This window comes from Ictidomys tridecemlineatus, chromosome 4 (assembly GCF_052094955.1).
Source record: "Ictidomys tridecemlineatus isolate mIctTri1 chromosome 4, mIctTri1.hap1, whole genome shotgun sequence".
NCBI lineage: Eukaryota > Metazoa > Chordata > Mammalia > Rodentia > Sciuridae > Ictidomys > Ictidomys tridecemlineatus.
Genome location: NC_135480.1, coordinates 195,457,458 through 195,480,629, shown reverse-complemented (window position 1 = coordinate 195,480,629; position 23,172 = coordinate 195,457,458). Strand labels below are relative to the sequence as shown.

At 41.7% G+C, this 23,172-nt stretch overlaps 1 protein-coding gene across 1 annotated transcript in view; it reads left to right on the top strand.

Annotated features, from left to right (window-relative positions):
* The window catches only part of Brinp1 (BMP/retinoic acid inducible neural specific 1), a 173,034-nt gene that overhangs the window by 38,434 nt on the left and 111,428 nt on the right, over positions 1 to 23,172 (top strand). The window contains exon 2 of the mRNA XM_021723473.3: positions 13,912 to 14,179. Coding sequence (XP_021579148.1) covers positions 13,962 to 14,179 — 218 coding nt within the window. The 5' untranslated portion in view covers positions 13,912 to 13,961. The remainder of the gene's footprint in view (positions 1 to 13,911; positions 14,180 to 23,172) is intronic.

The window sequence follows — 23,172 nt, the reverse complement described above, 5'->3', positions numbered from 1 at the left end:
AGTAGAAGGACTGTAAAATGACATGACAAAGTGCCTGATTATAAGAAGGGGTGATAATTTGAGGCATTAAATAACCTGCCTCCACCATCCCACAGTGGAGATCAATTGAAGTAAAGTTTGTAAATACCTTGACTCAGCTCCTCTCATTCACTAAGTGTTCATAAATTATTTTAATCACTATCATTAGTATAGCAAGGACTCAAAAATGGTGGCAAGAACAATTAAATCCTGAGCTTCTGAATCCAGCAGCACAGATGCTCAGGGAGGTGCTCCCGTGTTCTCAGAATGACACAGATGGGATAGTTGGGCCCTTGGAAAGCAGATGGTGCAATGTTTTTATTTTTTATTTTTAATTTGGATTTGAAGAGAAACAGGAAAAACCCTAGTTCTAGCTCATCACAACATATGGCATGTCACTAGGTGTGGTGGTGTGCATGCCTGTAATCCTAGTGACTGAGGAGGCTGAGGCAGGAGGATTGTAAGTTTGTGGTCAGCCTTTGCTACTTAGAGAGACTGTTTCTCAGAAAAATAATTAAAAGGGCTGGGGATGTAGCTCCATGATAGAGTGGAATTCAAGCCCAAGTCTTCAGTCCTGCAAAAATTAATTAATTAGTTAAAAAAAATATATATATATATTTCCAGGAGAGTGTGTGTGTGTGTGTATGTGTGTGTGTGTTAATGCAAACAGGAGGGAAATAGTAAATTCCTATATTCTCATATTAATAGGACTGGCGATCTAATGGAAAATACTAGCTCTGCAATATGTAGGGGATTAGAGGGGCCCTGGAAAAGGACAGTGTCAATATAAGAAGACAGATGTGGTCATGTATCAAGGAACACTCATGGCAGCAGGGACACCCCAAACCAGAACCATAGGAAGAATCAATTACATAACACTAGACTGTAGCAGTAGATTTCATACATGTATCATACATGAATGCAGATATGTGTTGAGAAATTCCTCTTATCTGTTGGCTTATATTAATAAACATAAACCTAAAGATACAGGGATGAACTAGAACCCGAGCCCTGCTCTTAGGATGCTTCTTACCATCCAGTGGCAGAAGCAGAAATGTCAACCATGGAATGGGTCAGAAGTATAATTAGAGGCATGGGCAAGTTTCAACCAACTCCCAGTGATGGAAGTGTCCACTCCTACTTGTATTTATTCCCATCAAGAAAGGCCTTCAAAGGAGAAGACACTGGAGATGCATTTCCAAGGGAGAGTCAGAACCTGCTCTTTATTTAGATATATGAAGGAATTTTAGGGAATTTGTGAAAACATCACAGTAAGATGTTCAGCATGCTGGAGGGAAGAGCATAAGGAGAGTGGGGCGCAAGTGGCAAGATGATTCTGGGATGTAGGCAGGGTAGAAGTGGAATTCCTGTTAAGGAATTTGGACTCTATCCTGCAGGCAACAGAGAGGTAAAGACCAGAGTGATCAGCGAAGTGAAATAGCTCTGGTATAGCTCAAGGCAGAGAAGGAATATGGTTAACATTTCTAGCGCTTTTTCATATCCTGAGACTTATAGAAAGGGTAGGAAAAACTAGCACCTTCTTTAATATGTTTACTTCCCACACTGATGGAACCTAGCTGTGTTCCTGTGTTGGAAGTAAATTGTTCTTAGTCAATATGCAGAATGGATGGGGCAGTATGAGACTTAAATACCATCTGGGGCATACTGTCAGAGGTTAGATCCAAATCTACTTTTCACTATGAAATATGGTCAAAGAATCATTCACTAATGATGGTAATACATGTCCAGGAACAAGACTACCTCCATTTGGATTCTGCTAGTGCCTCAGATTAACTGTGAGGCCATTTTTGAATTTCTAAGCCTTCCTGATTTTAGTTTCCTTACCTATTAAACAGGACTGATGATCATCCTGCTTGAGATGCTTGTTTTGAGGGTTAAGTGAGTTGTATATGTTTTATTAAAACAGTTTACTGAGATGTCATCTCTCTGACTTAATTTTCTCATCTCTGGAGTGAGAATTATAAATCCCTGCCCTGTATATGTTAAATGTGATGTTGCGGTTAGATGGAAACTCAATTCTTTTGCAGTGTGAAGTTTTGCTGGAATGCAAGGATGGTGTAAGGAGCGCTAGAGGGAATGGGAGGAGGCAGAGCACTCACAACCTCCAAATTACAAACAATAAAAAAATCTATGATTGCTGATTTAGGCATGTCTAGTACCTGCTTCAGATGTGTCCTCTGACTTCTTTCTTGAATTTCATGTTTGTCATGGGCAAGAATCAGCCATGGGTGTCCTTTTAGATCATCATTTAGCAGGGATGCTATAAAAGGATGAAGCCATTGCACAAGAACTAGCGGAACCTATGGATCCACAGGAACATTTTAGGTTATTCATTATCTTACAGCCAAATGGATCCACCAGGAACATTTCAGGTTATTCATTAATCATCTGCTGGAAACATCAGACCAAGGGACAGAACTTTTGATAGATAAATATTGGAATTTAGATTCAATTGGAAACTTGTATTTATTCCACTTAATATTAGCATTAGATTAACCACAGGGAAAAACTCAGTTGTTAACTTACAAGAGCATTCTTATTTTTTTATTGAGCAATTATTGAGCACCTGTATAGAACTAGTTCCCACATTTGACATCACTTTCTGCTTCCAATCTCTTTGGTGTGCCTCTGTGGGGAAAGCACCTTTTCTGATGCATCTCTGTATCCCATGAAGCCTCTGTCTTACTAATTTTCACATAACAGGTGGGTTCTCATGATCCCGTGCTTTTGCTCACCCTGGTCCTGTAACCTAGAATGCATTCTCTGACATGCTTTTAATTTTTTTTTTCAACTTGGTAAGTCCCTACTTGAACTAGTAAAGACCAAATCAAATCTCAGCTCCCATGAGAAGTCTTAAACTCACTCTGAGTTACTTTTCTCTTTATTTTCAACACTTATTCAGGTATCCAATAAAACCCAATCAATTGTTCTGCAATTTGAACTTTACAGGTTTATCTTCCTGTGGCTCCCTATAGCCGTAAACAGTTTCTTACTTCTCTTTGCCTACCCAGTAGCTTGTCCAAAGTTTGACATTCCACCACAAGTCTGTGAAGACCTCATACAGTTCTTTTAAGTACTAATTACCTTTCTGTCCCCATTCTTTATTTTCTTCTTTAACTCTGGGTTGGACCTGTGTGTTTAAAAATTTATTAAAGCCTCTCTATATGGAAAAAAAATCTTCCATTGATCATTGGCTTCCCTTTCTGGTAGGGAGAAAGGAGAGGTGTTGGCTACCATTCTTGTGTGCTTTCCTTCTTAGCCAAGTGCTGGGCACTCTCTGTCTCCATTCATTCATGTCCCATTCATGCTTCAGTCTCTTCAAAGGAATCTTCAGTCCTTGTCAAGCTGTTGAAAACTGCCCACCTCTATTTTGTTAAGTGCAATAGGCATTTTGAGTCTTTCTCTTGTACCACTCTGCAGCTTTTGAAACTTGAGATCCTTCTCTCCTTAAACATCGCTGTTTCTCCTCCCTTTCATAGAGTTATCTTCTCAGTCTATTCATGGGATGATTTTCCTCTTCATGCTGCCTAAATATGAGCATTGCTTATTGTTTGTTCCCATTACTCTGGACTCACCTGTGTCCTTTGAGTGATCTCATCCGCTCTGAGAATTCTAACCACTGCCCGTCCATGGTGTGCTTTACAAATCTCTATCTCTAGTTCTGGCCTCTTTTTCATTTGGCTTAAGGTTCTATCGCCTACTGGAAATCCTGCCCTGAATATTCTGCAGACACCACAAACTCAACAGATCCAAGAGAATACTTTGTTTTTGTTCACTCTAAATCCATCTCTTTTTCTTTATTGTTTATTATCATGAGTGTCATTATGAATCTAGTCACCAAACCAGAGCTAGGAGTCATAGTAGACACCTCCCTTTCCTCACCTAGCCATCAAATCCTACTAATTTTGCCCCTCAATAATTTTTTACCTTCTATCTCTCAAATATATAATAGCTTGTTCAGACCACATTTAACCTGATTTATTAGTTGCCCCATTTATTTTCCTCCTTATCCTTCTTTAAATCTCTTTACTACCCCTTGCAGGTGGAATAATTCATCTATGTACAACTCTAGTGCACAACTTTTCTGTCTCAAGGTCTTCTGTGGCTCCCTATAATCCCATGGGGACGATCCTATCTCTTGGTTTGTAGAGTTCATTAATTGAATCAGTATAGACCATAAGATTGGTTCCAGATACTGGACATAGAAGGAATCTCTTTGTTCAAGAAAGTATTATGTAGAGATATGATTATAAAACAAGCAACCCCATTTATCTCTTCCATTAATTTTGCCAGTCTCTGCCTAAAAATTTTAATTGTGGTAACTCTGAAGTGTTTATAGGTCTTATATTCATAGAACCCTCCTTCATTTTTTTCTTGTGTTCCCTAGCCTGGGATTCAGGGTCCATTTTCCTTCCTCCCTCCCTCCCTCCCTTCCTTCCTTCCTTCCTTCCCTCCTTCCTTCCTTCCTCACCCCCTCTTGTTTTTTCTTCTCAAATACTTCTTTGCCTCCTAAGACCTCACCTGAATGCAATCCCCAAGAAGTATTGCCAGAGACCCTGGTTTGAGGCTTCATGCTTCACAGCTCTCTGGATATACTGTCTTTGCCCTGTAATTACATTATATCGATATCACCTGTTTCTGTGAGAGCCAATTAAAATAGTATAAACACAAGACTTTGAGAGCCAGTTAAAATAGTATAAACACAATAGATAATTGTTAAATTTTACTAAACTGGCCCAGAATAAACACTCCAAAATGTTTATTTCACTCTCCCTTTGAAAGATTTCCTGCAGAGACTGCTGATAATCTGGGGAGAAAACTCAAAGGGAAGAAATTTAGGTCTTCACATTTCTAAAAGTGGCTCAAATGAAATATTTATGAAGAAAAAGATGCTACATATAACTTATGCTTTTATTGTTAATTTTAAAAATAATACTTGAGATTGCAAAATTAAGTATTCTGTATATTTCCATTTTTGTTCAGATTTCCATGACTTTCTCTAGATTTGACATCCAGAAATTTCATACCTCAAGTTGACTTATTGGTCATTCTCTTCATTAGCATCTTTATAGTTGAAAGAATGATCAAGGCTTGCCGTCTGAGAAAATTCCCATTTATTGAGGAACAGCTCTGCATATTTATAGAGAGGGGATTTGACAGTTGTGACAGTTTAATGGTTGAACGGTTTGACAGTTGGCTGGGCTGCTTTCTGATTGGTGGGTAAGGATCATGTGAGCCAGCAGGGCTAGTCTGATTGGTGGGTAAGGATCATGTGAGCCAGCAGGGCTAGTCTGATTGGTGGGTAAGGATCTGGTGAGCCAGCAGGGCTCACCATGGGATGGCAGGATCATGTGAGCCAGCAGGGCTCACCATTGGATGGCTCTTCTTGGGGGATGGGGAAGTTAGTCTTTGGAGCCAGGGTGACTCCCAACAATAGTAGATTTGTGACACTTCATGATTGTCAAGAAAAGAAGACTACAGGCAGGGATGTGTGGTTTTGTTGCTTAGTATTTAAATTCCTGTGTCATACAATTGGCTTGGGTTGAAGTTAAATTCTGCTAATTTTAGATAATGACACTGGAAAAATAACTATATTTTTTAAAAGAGCCTCAGTTTTATCATCTACAAAAGAGAAATAATGCTATTTATCCCATAGAATTGTTCTGTGAACTTAATAGCCTGGGGCATGAGGAGAGCCAGGTATGGTATCCAGCAAGTAGTCTATGCTCAATGGTCTTTCACCCTCACTAAGGCATCTAAAATACAACATGAGTCCTGACTCATCTAAGATGGGAAATGGGGGTGGACATTTCAAGGACAGGGAGTGTAAGCAAAGACACTCAAGCATAAATGTTTTTAGCATGTTCCATCAAATCTGGAGAATTGAGTTGAGAATAGGATGTGGAAGAATGTAAGTAGGAAGTGGATGTCTCTCCGCCGAATATAAGACCTAGGGATAAGCAATCAGAGCGAATGATTGGGTCTGTTTAGATCAGGCGGTACTGAAGCCATCCGTATTTAGGATGCTTAGGATAGAGGAGGTAGACAGAGAGGAAGCAGATAGGTCCATGCAGAGATGATTGTGATAGCCCAGGTGATAGTCGTTTTGCAAAACAAGGACACATGTCAAGAGAAGATAGACATGATAATTCATGTTTGTCAAAATAAGAAAGCTACAGGCAGAGATGATGTGGTTTTGTTGTTTAGTGTGTTAAAGTCATGAGTTACAAAACTTAGAATTGGCTTAGGTTGAAATTTAAAGAGACATTTCCATTAGAAAAGACACATTTCTGGGGTAAAGTGTGTTTATTGGCAGGAAGTATACATGTAGGATCAGTTTGAGGTTTACAGAGAATACAGAAGAAGGAAATTATTAGCAAAGAAAAGAGATATCTATGAAAACAAAGTAAACTGACAGGTTGTGAAGATGATGATGATGTTGATAGAGTGAAGGAGGAAGTTAGGGTAAATCCCAGCTTCTCACAGGGGCCTGATGTGGGAGATCGTGTGGTTCATTTGGATGAGGAATACTGGGAGAAGACAAAGCAAGAGGGGGTGATGATGGGTTTAGTTTGGGTTGTTTTGAGTTCCAGAAGCCTGTGGGATTTCCTAGAGATGTTGATGATGTGGTTAAAATTTATAATACAGAATGTACAAAGTGTAATGAACTCTCATTCCAGTGGTCTTAACAATCAGTAAGTTTTTCCCTGTATGTCTTCTTAAGTGTGTGTGATATAAGTTATTTACACGTATTACCTTCAATAGCTAATATGGCAGTTCCTCAATGCTCAGTATCCAGTTACAGGAAAGATCAGCATTAGTAATAGTAAATGTAAATCTGCATTTTCATCAGTCTTCTTGATCATCTTGAATCATTCTGACCAACACATGTTAAATCTGATTAGATCTGACTATTTTGATTTAGCTTGGCAGTGTGGCTGTCTCTCTGCTATTTTCTTGCTCATGTTGCCTTGAATTAGTATCATTATTGTCAATTCATAGCTCTGTTGGCAGAGATCTTTTTAAATTTAACTTTTATTTATTTGGTACTAAAGATTTAGCCCAGGGAACTAGAACTGAACTAGACCACCAGCTCTTTATATTTTGTTTATTTATTTGTTTTGTTTTGAGACAGAGCCTCACTAAATTACTGAGGCTGACCTCCAACTTGCCACTCTCCTGTCTTAGCCTCCCAGTTTGCTGGGATTACAGGCATGCAACATCATGCCCAACTGACAGGGAACTTTTAGTCACTTGCCTAGTTTGCGACAGCTAGTTTGGTTAAAATCAAATGTGTTACTAAAGTGCATGTCACTGGGCACAGGTAAACATCAAGGTGTCACAATACCCTGGAAGTGAAATAAAGATGGAACCCAGCCTCTCCTTTCTGGGGGCTCCCCTTCTGTACCCTAGTACCATTGATGAGTTGGTACTGATATTTGTGCTGAATCTTATACCTAGCTAATAAACCAGGAATCCTAATATTTTTTCTTGCCTTATATGCCTTAAAAAGTAAATTATAATTGAATTTAATTGGGGTTTTACACTGAGTTGTACTCCGAGTGTTTTTGTGAAATCTTTAGTTAAATAGGATTCATGGGGTAAGATTGGAAAACAAAAATAACAACAAAATCCACTTGAATCTTGTCTCCCACTACTTAAACCTCTTCTTGGACCAGGTTCCTCCTGATGTTTGGATGAAAGTTAAGGCAAAGCCATCATTTTTAAAGAACCCTTTCAAATTATTTCTGTTCACCTCTGTTTCCCATAGATAGAGCTGTCAATGTCCAATTGAGTACATGACGACAAATAAATCATTTGAAGTGGAAACTTCACTCTTTCTCGTGATTCTCCTTTTTCTCCTGTTATGGGGTTACCATTATCTCTTCCATCTTGCTAAATCTTGATTTCCAACTTCAGGGTTTGGCGGAGATGGAGAGGCGGGGAGGTGGGAAGGCTCTTCCTGGATAACCCTTTTGGCAGAGATATTAGTGCCTGGCAGTTCAGCAGGTGTTTAGTGCTGACCTCTTCTTACCTGCAGCATTTTTGAGTTATCTTTGAACACCTCTTCTGGAAACCTCTGACTAGTGATTTCTCTGATACAGGAAAATATATCTCTTTTCAGCTGCTTACCTACTCCTCAGCCTTTAGGCCCTTGGGAAACGGCCGGATGACTCCCGTTCCTTTTACGAGGATCTGGGCAGCCTGGCCCAGCTCTCTCCTGCATGGTGCCCATCTCTGTTCCATGGCAAGGGGAGCCACATTCTCACCCAGGAGTTAGGCAGTGTCTTCCCTAATTGCAGTCTCTTCTCTGCTTCCAGGTTGCAGCCCATGTCTCTTCAGGTGTCTCTTCTTAGCATTCTTTGTGTGGTTTTCGAGTGTAAGTGAGGCGACCACTTGCCATGCTATCCTAAGTTCCACGGAACAGGACTGTGTCGTTTAAGTTGTCTCCTGGAAAGTGAGGCAGGAGACTTCTACCCCTTCCTCACATCCTGAGGAGTCTAGGGGTGGTAGGGATGACTCAGCAATGCCACCAGATTCCACTCACACTCCATTTCTGGCACCAAGGCCTTACCTTTTTATGCTGTGATATGAGGGTTAGGAGTCCCCCAAAGTGCACTGAGGCTGTTTGTGTTGTAAGTCTTACATGATGGTCACACAGCTCTCCCTGCAATAGGGTTGTTTTTGTAGTTTTGGACTTCAGCGGAAACCCAGCTAGTACACCCTATGAATCCTTACCTGAACCCCACACAGTGCCCATTCTCCTGTTATTGCCCACATTTTACAGATAAGGAAACTGAGGCATGGGAGGGGGCGGTTATCCACATGCCCAAGCTCTCTTAGCTTGGTCTGTCTGCATCTTGGTAAGAAGTGTTATCTGGAGATCCAGGTTTGGGAGGGGAGGCCTAAGAGAGGCCACCTGATTGGCTCAGGTTCTCTAGGCAGGTGCTGCGTGCTGCCCTTAGGTGTAGCATTAGCTCAGTTCCTCAAGGACCCTGGGGAAGTAGAAGGAAAAGCCATTCTCTTCTACCCTCTGGCCCTGAATGGAGGCCATGGCCCAGCAATCCATGCAGAAACCTCCAGAGGATGAGCTTGGTATAGGCTGCTGGAAGGCTGTTCTCTCTCATCTCTTTCTCCTGAGTGTGTGCCCCGGATGTAAATAATTTACAATGGCAACAATTAGAAATGTGCTCTGTGTGGGATGAACCGTTTCCTCAATGACACCGCAGGCTTATATATAGCACAGTTCAGCCGAGTGCCTCACGTGTGCGCCCTGCTGCAGCCTGTGGACCAGAGCATCGCACAGCAGCGGGTCTGTGACTCACCAAAGGTCACAGGGGGTCAAGGGCAGTACTTGGAATAGAACTGGCCATGTGTTCCCGGGCTCTGAACTCGAGCGGCAGGAAATTCCCTTTGTGAAGAACAGCAGAGCCAAATGCATGGTGGAAAATGTCCAGGGTTGTCTCTACAATGTGCAGATTAGGAAATTTGGCCCTGGAATGTAAGAGTTTTTATTTATAATATATTTAGTGTTTGGTTATTGATTTGAGAAGCAGAATGCAAGTGACCAGTGTTAAAGACAAATATATATGATTTCCTTTTTTTCCAATGTTGATAGAAATGGGGAGATAGATGAGTAAACTTCCCAAATGGGGTTGTAGAGCACAAGTGTTCATCACACTGTCCTCCAGTGCCCAAGATAAATGGAAGAGGAGCCGCATGAGTCATTTTAAAGTTTCTAGCAACCACATGAAAAAAGAGATGGGAATAATTCATTTAAATATCTCTTATCTAATCTGAAACATCAAAACTAATATTTCAGCCTGTAATCAAAATAAGCATTAAGAAGACATTTTACTTTGTGCTAGTCCCAGGGCTCTGAACTCTGTGAACTCTTTGAAATTCTGTGGATGTGTATTTTGTACTTAGAGCCCACCCATTTGAACTGGCCACAGTTAGCATCCTTGTGAGCCGCATGTGGCCTGTTGCTCCAAAACTCCAATTCTAGCTGCTATTTGCTATCATTGTGGCATTGAACCAGTTCCTGAACCTCAGTTTCCCCTCTCCTCCAAGTGTAAATTGGGGACCAGAATGACTTCCTCTCATGAAATTGTCATAAGGGAACATTAGTGACTGGTGTGATCCCTGTTGCATAGCAAATACTCACTTAATGCATAATTCCTTCCTTAAGATGACTTTCGTGGCACCTGAACTCCCTGTGGGAGACTAGACTGAAACCTCGCCTCTGACTGTATCCGAACATGAACCAACCCTGGTCTCTTTTTCCCTTCCTTCCACGGACATCTCTTTGTCCATGAGGCATCTCTATCACTTATTCCTTCACCTTCTTCATGACTCTGCTCAGAAGTTCCTGTGTCAGAGATGCCTTTCCTCAACACTCTGCATAGGAAACCATACTCTCTCTCCCAGCCCCTGTTACCTGCTCCGAATATATCCACCCTACTCCTTACCACCTCTTTCCCCAATGGAAAATCGTATCCTCCCAGAGCGCTGGGTTGAAAACAATTTCTCTGACCTCTATTCCTCTATTGGACTTTATTTCTTTCTTGTAGTATTTATGGAGAACATTTTATATTGGAATCACTCATGAGTGTGGCTTTCCCAAGGACAAGACCTAATTTCACCTGGACATTGGGGTGGGGAATCCAATTACCATGGTACAGAAATTTTAATGAGATACACACAGGTTAAAATCCTGCATCTAACACTGAGGAGTTGTGAGCTTGGGAATGTTATTCAGTGCTTATTTGTCACAAGATGGAACAGCTGTACCTCCTTGTGAAACACACCTTTCTTAACATCTGCTCCTCTTTGGATTCTTAGGCTATTACTAAGAAAACAGACAATTTTAAAGCCAAGCACACAATATATGCAAAACATCAGTCATGTGACTCTTATATGATCCCAAGTCTCCATGACATTTAATGCTAACATGGTCTTGTTTATAGAATAGGGGCCACATTGTTTATCATCATATCTCATACAAAAACATTTAGGTAACAAACCTACTAGTCTTTGTTCTAGTTCAACAAAATATTCCTTTTTATTAAGACGTTCTTTATAGAAAACCTCATTTTTATTTTCAGTGCTCTGTGGATCACCATGACTTTCTAAGTCAATAGAGATATTCTCTGACTTCTTCCATGTAATACGCATCTATACCTAATAAAAGGTAGCGGTATCACAGACTCCCCAAATGAATCAGACACAGCCTAACACTTCTACTGCACTGCCAACATTAAGTGGCAGAATGAGAGTCCTTAACGAGTAATTAGAAGACAGGTGTCCCGATTCGCCGCCCAGGCCATGGTTTGTATAAAGGGATTGGATTTGATCAGAGTTCCTCAACTTTTACATGATTGACATGTTGGTTCCAGAATCCTTTGTTGCAGGGGTCTGTCCTGAGCACTGTAAGATGTCTGACAGCACCCCTGGCTTATACAAACCAGACATCAGCAGCATCCCCTTAATGACAATCAAAGATGTCCCCTGGGGGAGAAATGGTCCCCACTTGGAAAGCACTGGGCTGGGGCTTTTAAATCTTAGCTAATTCTAGGATTGTAGGTGAAGCTTCACTCTCTTATGTACATACATGTGCGTGAACACACACACACACACACACACACACACACACATACACATCCACACCACTGTTCCAGGAACAACCTTGTTCCTGTCCCACTTTTGACAGCTGCGATGTTCTCCATCCTGTTTTCTTGCCATAACAACTCAGCATTCTCTCCAAGCTCCCACCCATACCCCTCACAGCAGAAGCTATGGAGAAGGGCTGAAGGGGTGCCGTGCTTCGATTTCAGCGTACTGTAGCTCCTCGCCACAGGGAACTCTGAATGGTCGCCTCCACCCCCTGTTTGCCACTCCGGTGGGCTGTGGCAGACAGTCTTGGCAGCTGCGGCTGTTACAGTTCTGAGCTCAACATGGAAGCCTTTGTTTTAGGCTCTGAACGAAACTTGAGGCCACAGCTTTTTCCAGCCCACTCCTCTGCACACGTGCTTCTCTCCTCTGCCCTGACAGCTGGGGCTTGCTGCGACAAGTGGATTTTTGTGGCAACTCGTGATAAAATGGTGCATTTGTGCAATACAGGGAAATATTCAGTTGGGCAGGAAATCTCTGTCTCTCTCTTTTTGATTTTTTTTCTTTGTTTTTGCTTTATTTTCCTCCCATAGTCAGCTGGAAGAGTAAATAAATAAGGTTTGCTGTTTAATCGAGTGTGGAGATGGTTCTGCAGTTGACAAAATGTTTGTGTCCTCATTATATTTTTACATGGTAGTCATAAACATCCAAGATGGAGAGAGGGGACGTGACTGTTCACAGCAACATGGTTAGTCAAGAGCAGAAACAGATTTCAAAGGTTCTTGCTAGTTAAAATCTCACAGACCAATGAACAAGACACAGAGACAACGAAGTATCATATGAGATGATAAGTACTGATGTACAGTTACAGGAAAGGAGCAAATAGAGCTGAGTTTAAGGAATAACACTTTTAAAAGGAATTGAAAAAAAGTAATGACCACTGAAAATCTGTCCTTAAGTGGTTACTAAAGGATTTGGGTCCCCAAACTATGGGACCACTGTGATCAACATTTCCTAGCAGAGAATAGATTAACATCGGGATTAGCCTTCATCATCATCGATATCCTCCTTACCATTCATGCCATTTTTTGAGCATTTATTATATGCCAGGCTCTTGAAGGGGCACATTACATAAATTACGTCATTCGATTGTTATATGAGTCCTGCGTATAGGTGTTATTGTTAGCCACATTTTACAGATGAGGAAAATAAGCGAAGTTATCTTGTCTAAAACAATACCACTGATAGTTGGTGCAAGGTAGATGCAAAGCCTTTCAATATGGAGTAGGATAAGCTCTCTTAGAATAAACAAAATGAGAGGTAGCAACAATACAGCGTTAAGCTACTGAGGAGATGAAGCTAGTGATGGGAAGATAAAAAGTAAGACTGTTGAATTTTCCAAACGCGAGGCATGCCTTTGTGATTTCCATAAGGAACCTTCCCCTAAGCTTTCTGTTGGACTCTAGCATTTCTCCAATGCATTCCCACTCTTTGCCCGATACCACCCAGTAAAACTGGTGTGCAAGACCCCACCTAACCCCTCCTCCCTTAGTTTCCCCTTCAAATGCCCTCTGAATGCTGGGAACACTGAGGCTTAGAGGCACCACGAGTTCTTTGATCCCAAATTTTCTTGGAGTCTGGGAGACACTACACTGAGCTGTATAGAAGCTACCCCCAACAAGCTCCATGGACTCATCTCCAAGGTATCCAGCTCAGATAGGCATGAGGATAACCTACCATGAGACTTGGTGCATACATCTGATCATGCAAAAGCAAAACACTCATCTGTGTGTATACGTCTGTGTGAGAGGAGAGGAGAAAGGAACTCTTGTTTATTGAGTCTCTGTGATATGCACAGCAGGTTGTGAAGATGGAGGTTGAGACAGAAGCTCAGGTTCTGTGTCTGTGTCTCTTACCGGGCATAGGAGATTCTGTTCCTGCATTAATTCCTTTCACCTACTCTTTCAACACATCCTCAGTGTGACACACGAGGACAGTGCATTCCTAAGAGACTAAGGGGTTTACAACATGTGAACAGCCAAACAAAGCAGGGTTGGGAGCCCAGATCTCCACAGAGTGTGTGGCTTTAGGCACAAACCATACTGACCTGCGTAAACTTTAATGCATTCTGCTAATGGAAGGGATCATCGTGGTGAAGATGTGTTAACTTTTTTCTTCTCTCTTGTCTTCCCCCGACTTTCCTCTCCTCCTCCTCCGCTTCTTCCCTCCTTTCTCTCCTTTTGATTTTGTTCTCTACAGGACTCCAGAGAATGGAGCAAGAATGAGAGGAAAAAGGCCGGCAGAAAAGCATGAACTGGAGGTTTGTTGAGCTCCTCTACTTCCTGTTTGTATGGGGCCGTATCTCAGTGCAGCCCTCCCACCAGGAACCAGCTGGGACAGACCAACATGTCTCCAAGGAATTTGATTGGCTTATTTCAGACAGGGGGCCTTTCCACCACTCCAGGAGCTACCTATCCTTTGTGGAAAGACACCGACAAGGATTTACAACCAGATATAAAATATACAGGTATGATGGAGGCTGAAAGAGCCCTCACCTTTGCTTTCTGTTGGGCTTTGTGGGGTCAGGCCCTGCCACACCCTTGCTGCTGGATAAGTGTCCGAGTCAAGAGATCTTGTCCCTTTTACAGGCTGTTTTTCATTTTGAAAAGTAAAAAAAAAATAAATAAATAAAAAAATTGACAATGACAAGGAGACGATCAAAATATCAGATACCTAATATTTATCCAGTACTTGTGTGCTGGGCATGGTGCTCAATACTTACTATTTATTATTTCATTTACAATTTCTAATAATTATCTAATGTAGATTTTGGTAGTTTTCTCTACTTTTCATCTTATGTAACTGAACCTCACCAAGGTTAAATAATGTGTCTAAAGTCACAAAGTCAATAGGTGGTAGGACTGGGATTCAAACCCTACTTCTGTCTGCATCCATAGTTACGGTGATTCTCAACCACGGGAGGCATAGGTAGCCTTGTTTTACAAATGCTGCTAGGGAATCTAAGCGCCTACTCTAATATATCCGTGCATTTGGGGAAAAAAAGTAGACACTCAGTGAACAAACCTTTCTTCCAGAAGGTATGAACTGGGTCTTGGCTTATTGGAATCCTACCCAAAGACTTAGCTCTCTACAAGAGAGAGAAAGTTTTCTCTACCCTCTGAAGGTTCAGTATGTGAGGAAGCTACATCACAAATTGACGGTAGATAGATTAGGAAGAGGAAAGGTGTTTACATTATGGGTATGCATATGTGGGAGCCCTACAAAATAAGAGACATGAAGAAGGGCCACATGATTGACATCTGTTTAGCATCCCGAGCTGCAGAAAGAAGTAGGGGACTGGGGTTTCTGAGAAGTGGTAGCAAAGAAAGTTATGAGAGGGTGAGGGGAAGAAATGATGGAGAACACCATTGTCTGGTTGTACAGATAAAGTCTCTCTGGTAATAAAAGTCATCTCTCAGAGCAGCTCATTAGAACAAGAAGTGATAGCTTGTGATAAAATCTGTCTGGGCCTGTGTCTCCTGTCCTATGAGTTCATCTCCCTGGTTGATGAGATTCCTGGGGAAGGGATTCATGAACATTGAATTCTTTGGGGGGAGAATGCATCTGTAGGAGCTTGAGGGAACTTCAGTGAAAGCCCCACCTTGTACTTTGGGGGAGAAAGAGAGACCAGAACCAGGAGGCAGGGGAAGAACATAGAGACTTTGGCTCTTAGTTAGTTTGGAACATTCAGCATGAATAACATCATTCTTTGAGGTACTGTTTCTGAGCCCCAATAGCTAATAGCCCAAAGTCCTTTCTTCTTTGAAACTCTTAGGTTTTCCACATTCTACTTACTCATGGTCTCCTTGATCTATTCACCACTCTCTATACTTACTCCTACTTAACTATATTACCATTTGCAATGAGAGTGTATTCTTGTATTACAAACTATTTGGAATCTCCATGTATTCTTTTGTTTTTCACCTAACTGGAAACTCTTTGAAACAAATGTGTATATGTGTGTGTGTGTGTGTGTGTGTGTGTGTGTGTGTGTGTGTGTGTAGGATTCATTCACTTCTGTGTCCTCAGAGTGATTTTTACTCTGCCATTGTTATTATAAGCACACAATAAATAGTGTGGACTTGAATTAGTGCAAAAATTCTCTGGAGCTTTGAGTTAATGTCAAGGAAGAAAGGGCAAGCCCTAACATTTCTGGGCCCGTTAGAATACAGGAGCTGGAAAGCATGGTGCAAGAGAGAACACTGGCCTACAGCTAACAAGGCCTGGATTCAGGTCTGCAGGCTTCTCAGTTGGTATGAAGAGTAGGCCTGTCTTCCTGGCATATTTTGTGGTATTATGCACTGGGAGTGAGGGATTCATGAAATCTCTACCAGCTGCATATGATACTCTACTGAATATTCAAATCCTCTTCTGAAAATGGGCCCACAAGTGACTGAGGTCTCACAATGGTCCTGTTTATGTGAGAGTTCACATGAGCTTTCTGTGTGCCTTCTTGGAGGCTGGTCAGTATAATCAGAGAGTTATGTGGGAGAGAGACTTATCTCTCTGGGCATTATGAAATGGAGGAACGGACAGGAGAATGAATGTTGAACAAGAAAAGGAGGAAAATGTGCAAGGGTGAAAAATAGAGGGACATTTATTTCCTCAACAGAGAAGAAAGTCACAATTTTAAATATATAATGATGATTCAGTTTCCCTTGGGATAACTCCCCAAATCACCCAAGAACAGTAGTTATGTACTTAATTTCCATTTTGGATCCTTAAATAGTCTCTGGTAGAGTGTGGACACTACTGTTTGTGTTTATGCATAAACCAAATATGGGTGCCCATTGCTCAAGAGGACACATCAATCTCAGAAATTCCCGATACTGGAGAGAAGGACGTGGGTTTGAGATGTTGGATTTGGGGGGACCAATGAAGCAGAGATCCCGATATTTCACTCTTTGTGTTTTGTCAAGAAGTAACATCTTCTTGGTTTTATGGATGTCCTTCTTGTCTGTTTGAGCCTCTCCAGGACATTTTCAGGTTCAGATGACTGGAGTTTATATTTGCATTTTAAAGATGATTTGATGAGTGACTTTAGGAAAGAGAAGTTACGGTCTGGGCTGGAAACAGAGAATAAGTCAATCACTACACTAGTGACCAGACCAGAACTGCTGGGATCCATTTCTTATTTACTAAAGTGTCTGAGAAAATGTGGTCTTCTTGTCCCTTTGCTAGACACTGAGGGTATGAGTGGGTCTGAGGATGCGTAGGCATGATATGACATCATACTCGTTATAGTGCAGTATTATAAGGGCAGATATTGCCTCTGTTAGATGATCAGTATAAATTGTTGTTGCTGTTGGACCAACACATTCTTAAATACATACCTTAAGTGTTGCCAAGCACAGAGGTTTGATAGCATCCTTTTATTGAGCACTTATAATGTTCCAGGAAAGGAGAATATTCGGTCCTCACAACATCCTCTACCATGTGGATAGCGCCTTGTCTTCCTGTCTTCTTTTATTTCTTGTTTTTTTCTTTTGTGATACTGGGAATTGAACCTGGGAATACTGTACCAGTGAGCTTCAGCCCTAGCTCTTTTTATTTTTTAGTTTTGGGACAGGGTCTTGCTAAGCTACCCAGGCTGACCTCAAACTTCTGTTCCTCTTGCCTCAGCCTTCTGAGTCACTGGGATTATAGTGTGCGCCACCACATGCTGGCATGCCTTGTCATTTTATGGATGGAAAGCCAGGACTTGGGGAGGTTGGGTGTATTGCTATACTCATCCATCCAGGAAAGAGTGGAGCTTGGTTATAAATACTTGTCTACCTGACTCCAAAGTCCTTTCAACGCTCTGCTGGATGTTCACTCCCCTCCCAAACACATCTGTATGGCTTCCACATGCAGAGCGTTTCCGAGCTCGGAAAGGGTGACTCCAAATATCCTTTATTACAATGGCTTTGTCAACATTTTGAAGGTAGTTTTGGAGATGTTGAGAGGTGAAAGGTGGCTAATGGAGGTTGGGAGTTGAGACCTCTGAATGCTAATGCCAGGTCTCTGTGTACTGGTCTTGTGACATTAGGCAAGGCCCTTCCTTTCCTAAACCCCACTTTCCTCATTTATCCCATGACACGGTGGATGTAGATCAGTGTTTTTCAACCTGTGCTATTTGAAATGCTGAGGATTGAATAAAGTAGCCATAGAAACTGCTGTAGTGTGGGGACAGGGGCAAAGGGGCCCTTCAGACAGAATTGCCAGCTTTTATCTTCCTTTATAAAGAAACGATTGGCATCTGCTTTTGCTTTTAATTTTTTCATATGCTTTGTGTTGGATTCCATGGTTTAAACTAAATTTGCAATCATCCAATGAGCTCATTTCTGAGATCCTTTTTGGCTCTGAAATTAAGTCTAAGATTTAACGAAGGTCACGTGGGTAATTAAATGATGGAGTTCGACCCAGAAGTCAGACCTTTGGTCATCTAGTTATTCTTTCCTTCCTTTATTTAATCCTCAAATAATTATGAAGCACCAGTTCTAGGCCCAGCACTGTATTTAGAGCAAATGATCCAATGATGAGTAAAATAAACATGGCCCCTTCTCTCATAGAAGAGACTGACATTAATCAAGCATGTGTGTGCACATGCACTCACAGATTTATGTACATAGTAAGTGCTACGAAGGAAAATGTGCAAGAAACTGGGAAATCATGAATGCCACAAACAAAGATTTGGGCCTTATGATGTTGAAGGATTAGGTGGGACTCTTGTCATATCTGCACAGGGAACACAAGCAAATGAGTACCCAGAGACCAATGCCCACCCAGGCGCAGGCCAGAGCAACCCCAACTAGGATGTGCTCCTGGGGACAGTTGTCCAATGATACTTTTTCCTCCCTGGTTGCTGCTTTGTTGAAACACCAAAGCATTCTCCAGTGCAGCTGTCTCTCTGTATGCTGACATGGATGCAAACATTAGAAAGTTGGCATTGCTTCATTAAAGAAAGGTCTTCTTATCAGGCTGCCATACTGCCAGGTGCCAGAGCCAGGTCTCCCAAGATGCCCTGGACCTCAGGTTTGAGTCAGTTCCCTCTGCCCCAGAAGCCAGTCTGGAGCCCATAGTGACTTGAAAGCAGGGAAGGATGACTCCCGTGCTCACTAATGTAGGTGAAGGTCATCCTTTTCCTTCTGGGTGCTCTCTCTGGTTTTAGTTCAGAGTGCTGGTGACCGTGGTGATGAGGGAGCCTTTCCAACTGAATCCCAGCAGAAGCTTCCTCTAACGGTGTCTCACAAGCCAGGCAACACCACGAGCACATGCAGTGGATTGGGTACATGGGGTTCACACACTGTCACTTGATTATTTTCTCATTTTAGCTCGAGCTAAGAAAGGCTTGAGCTAACAGAGGCTAAGGACAGCATGAGCTGAGAAATGATCCGAGAAGCTAAGAGAGTTGGCTCCCCACCCCCCCTCCCCATGACTCTGCCATGGTGCAGTGACCACACCCTTTGCCCTGAAGTCAGGGAGCCTGGTCACTAGTCCAGCTCACCTGCCTCCTTTCTGCATGATTTTGGAGTAACAGGACTTCTTTGAGCCTCTGTGTCTTCATTGGCAAAGTGGAAGAGCTAACTGAGGTAGTCTCCAAGGTCTTTCACATCCCTGAAACTCCATGATTCTGTGAAATGTTATCATTTTAAAATCGGGCATATCCCAGCAGAATGGACTGTGGGTTTGGAGTCTGGAGAACCAGGCTCTGTTTGATTTGAAGTCTCCTTTTAGCTTTATCATTTCTGGTTAGTTCATTCAAGCAGCATGAATTTAGTTATACATTCATCACTTTAGAATTTAAGACCAATTGTATGCCACTAACTGTGCGATGATTTGGTGATACAGAGGTGACCCAAAGTAGACAGTAAAGTCTACACAGCCACACACACAACATACACCCACTCACACAGCTTATACCCCCTCCTCTACTGACTCAGAGTTGGGAGTGAAGGACCAGGAGGGTGGACAAGCAAAGACGTGTCACTCCATCTATAGGAAAAAACCCAAAGATATATCCTTCCGTGGTCAGGGATAACAATGTCTGTCATACCTGTCAGGTCAGGGGACATATAGTTTGTGTGACAACACTGTAAAATTTACATTTCTTTTTGCTTGGAAAATATTTTCATTTGAGTTCAGCCATTCTGTCAGGAAAATACGATTATTTTCTCAGTTTATGAATGAGATTACTAAGGCACTAAGGGACGAAGTACTTTGCTCACCTCACACAGTTGGGAAGTGCCAAAGCTGGATTCAGAAGTAAGCCTTTAGGGTGGTTCCCCTTGAGCTTTTATCATTTTCTCATGGCTTTCTGTAATTTTGGTTACTTCATTTATTATCAAATATTTACTTTGACTATGGGCAAGTTGCCTCCTCTCTGAGACTCATTTTTCTCATCTATAAATTGGTGATGATAATAAATACTCGGTGAAGATTTGGTGAGAAATAACTGATTGAGTATATAGGGCTCGGGATTTTGTAAAAGCTTCAAACAGATGAGTTCCCACCTCCATTCCAGGAGCCTAGTGCATTTGTAGAAATTGTTTCTTTTTGTATCTTGATAATTTAAAAGTTAGTTTTGTCTGAAGGTGTTTCCTGTATTCCTACTGCCTTTGTTTTTTTTGTACCAGGGATTGAACTCAGGAGTACAAAACACTGAGCCACATCCCCAGCCCTATTTTGTATTTTTAAAAATTGTTTTAGAGACAGGGTCTCACTGAGTTGCTTAGCATCTCGCTTTTACTGAGGCTGGCTTTGAACTCGCGATCCTCCTGCCTCAGCCTCCTGAGCTGCTGGGATTACAGGCATGTGCCACCACACCTAGCCCCTACTGTCTTTTGTTTGTTTGTTTGTTTGTTTGATTTTTTGTTAGTGTTTCCTGGCTTTGAGATCATCAGTAATTGCTGTAAATTTAGTAGCTACTTCAAAGGTGGCTTTAATGGGAGGGCTATGGTTCCATTTGTAGGCTTTGGATTTGGAGAGTCAGGGCAGCGGGGAGACAATGGGGAGACAATGGTAAAGATGGTCAGTTTGCCTCAAGAAGTGGTTTCACATGGAGTGGTTTTCCCTGCAGGTTGCAGCACAAGGGATTTGTGGCTTATGTTGCAATCACTTTGAGCTCAAAATATGTATCTGAAAGTCAAGTATAAATCGAATCTTGGTAGACCGAGTCTAATTGCCCAGCTGTCTTGCATATTTATTTCAGAGTTATGTGAATCACCATTCTAATGTGCTGTCTTGATATTCCTTCATGTATTTAACAAGAACTTCTATTGTAGGTTTTGCATTAACACTGTTTGGATAAATGAATGGGCCTGGATGGGTAGAAGGTTCTATTAAGTTAAATGAGATGTGGCTCTCTCAAGATTATGCGTGGGACACCTTGCTCTGCCAGATGCTATTCGCTGGGGAGTCCATAACATATTAAACAGGCACAAACCTGCCTTCAAGGAACTGAGAGAGCAGTGGGCTGAGAGAGAAGCCTACTATTACCCCACTGTGGAGACTTGTGGTTGAACTTGACAGAGATCTCCAGCCTCTTGGTTCCAGATCAAATCTCAACATTATATTGTAGAAGGACTATATTTCTATCTGTGTGTCTAAAATTAATGTAGATCAGCATTTCATAACATATATTACATGGATCTCCAGTTCAAAGTGATATTAAAAGTGTTTTTCTGAAAGTAAAAGGGACCCTCATAGTCAAATAAGTAACAATAATAATAATAATTGATCATATGGAATCTTAAGTGCCTAGCATTGCACTATACCAGGTATAGACATTATTCCAACTGATACTGACAATACTCCTGTGCAGTAGATTTTGCTCTTATTTCCATGGACATAACTTGTACAAGGTAAAAGGATTAATTTGAGGTACAGGACCCGCTCCCAGGCAAGTTTGAATCCAGAGCCTGTATCCTCCACCATACCCTGCTGCCTCTGAAATGATGTAAAGATACATATGGGGAATGGACACAGTGTTACAGGGGCCTCCTTACCACAGGGCTTTTATTACTGTTAAATTATGCAGCAGCATTTGACCAAACCTCTTTGACCATGCAACCTTCTGCTCAGCAGACCTGAGGGATGGCTGGCCTTGCCAGCGTCGACAGCTTGAGTGTCACCTCTTTGGATTCCAGCCCGTGTCAAAGCACTCTGAAAGGGAAACTCCTTCAGTTTGGGTACCTGGAACCTAGCAGAGGAAACCAATAATCCTGTGGAGCTTTTGTTTGGGGACTTTGGTTTAAATCTACCTTCTGATTTATGATTGAAAAACACGGAATCAGTAGCTTCAGTTTTGCTATCACAAATTTTATATATATATATATATATATATATACATATATATATATATATGTATGTGTATATATATATATATAAATTTTCCTCTTTCATTTATGTTAATAAATTTGGATTCCACCCTGTGATATAAATATGGGAACTTCAACAGACGACAGGGTCACAGCTGAGGAGTTAGATAAGTCTAGCATATATGAGGCCCTGGGTTTGATTCTCAGTGCCACATAAAGATAAATAAATAAAGGGAAAAAAATACATGGGTTTCACCAGCAAACCAGTGGTTGGACATTATAATCATGGGCAGAACTCAAAAAATACCAATGCAGGAATCTTTCCCCAGTATTTAGACTGAATTGGTCTAGGAGAGACATGAGCTGGAACAATGATTGTTATCTGAGGTCACACACACACACACACACACACACACACACACACACTTGGCAATGGCTGAGGACATTTTTGGTGTCTAGCTGGTAATAGTGGTGGGTGATGCTACTGGTACCTACGGGTAGATGCTAGGAATCAGGGGTGCTGTTAAAGATGCTATGGTGAGCAGAACAGCTCTCTGCCACAATGATTGTAGACATGGGCTCAGATGTGGTGCAATTGAAATGTCTGAACTCTTATGGAAATTCTGATGGGTTTCTACTCTGACTACACTCTCTTTAGGAAGTAAAACGTTGAGGCTCTATCATCAGTTCTTATGTCACTAAAAAACAGCTTAGACCAAGTATATTAACAGACACTTTCTTTTCTTTTAGAGTGTGTCCAGTTGGCTCAAAAGAAGATGAAAATGGGACGATGTTCCATGTTCATATTTGTCAATTTCAACCACTTAGAGGTTGGCAGCAGGCTCCCCTGCCCCCACCCCTACCCCATCTCTCACTTAATCCAAATTCCTGATCAAAGACTCCCTGAATAGATTAGAGTAGACAAGGATAACAGGCGAACTTCTCCTAGGCCACTTTCAAAAATAATCTTCAGTGTTGACTGCTTAAAACTGGTCTTCCAATTCCAGGAATGATAGTTTTATTGCTGCCAAATCAGTATCGTTGCAGAATTTTACCTCTTTGCCCTGTGCCACTGTTCACCTGGCTTCTGAGAGTGGCAAACCATCATTTGCTGCAATCTCCGCACAGCAATTGTCCAGCTATAGTCAGGGGCAGTGTCTAA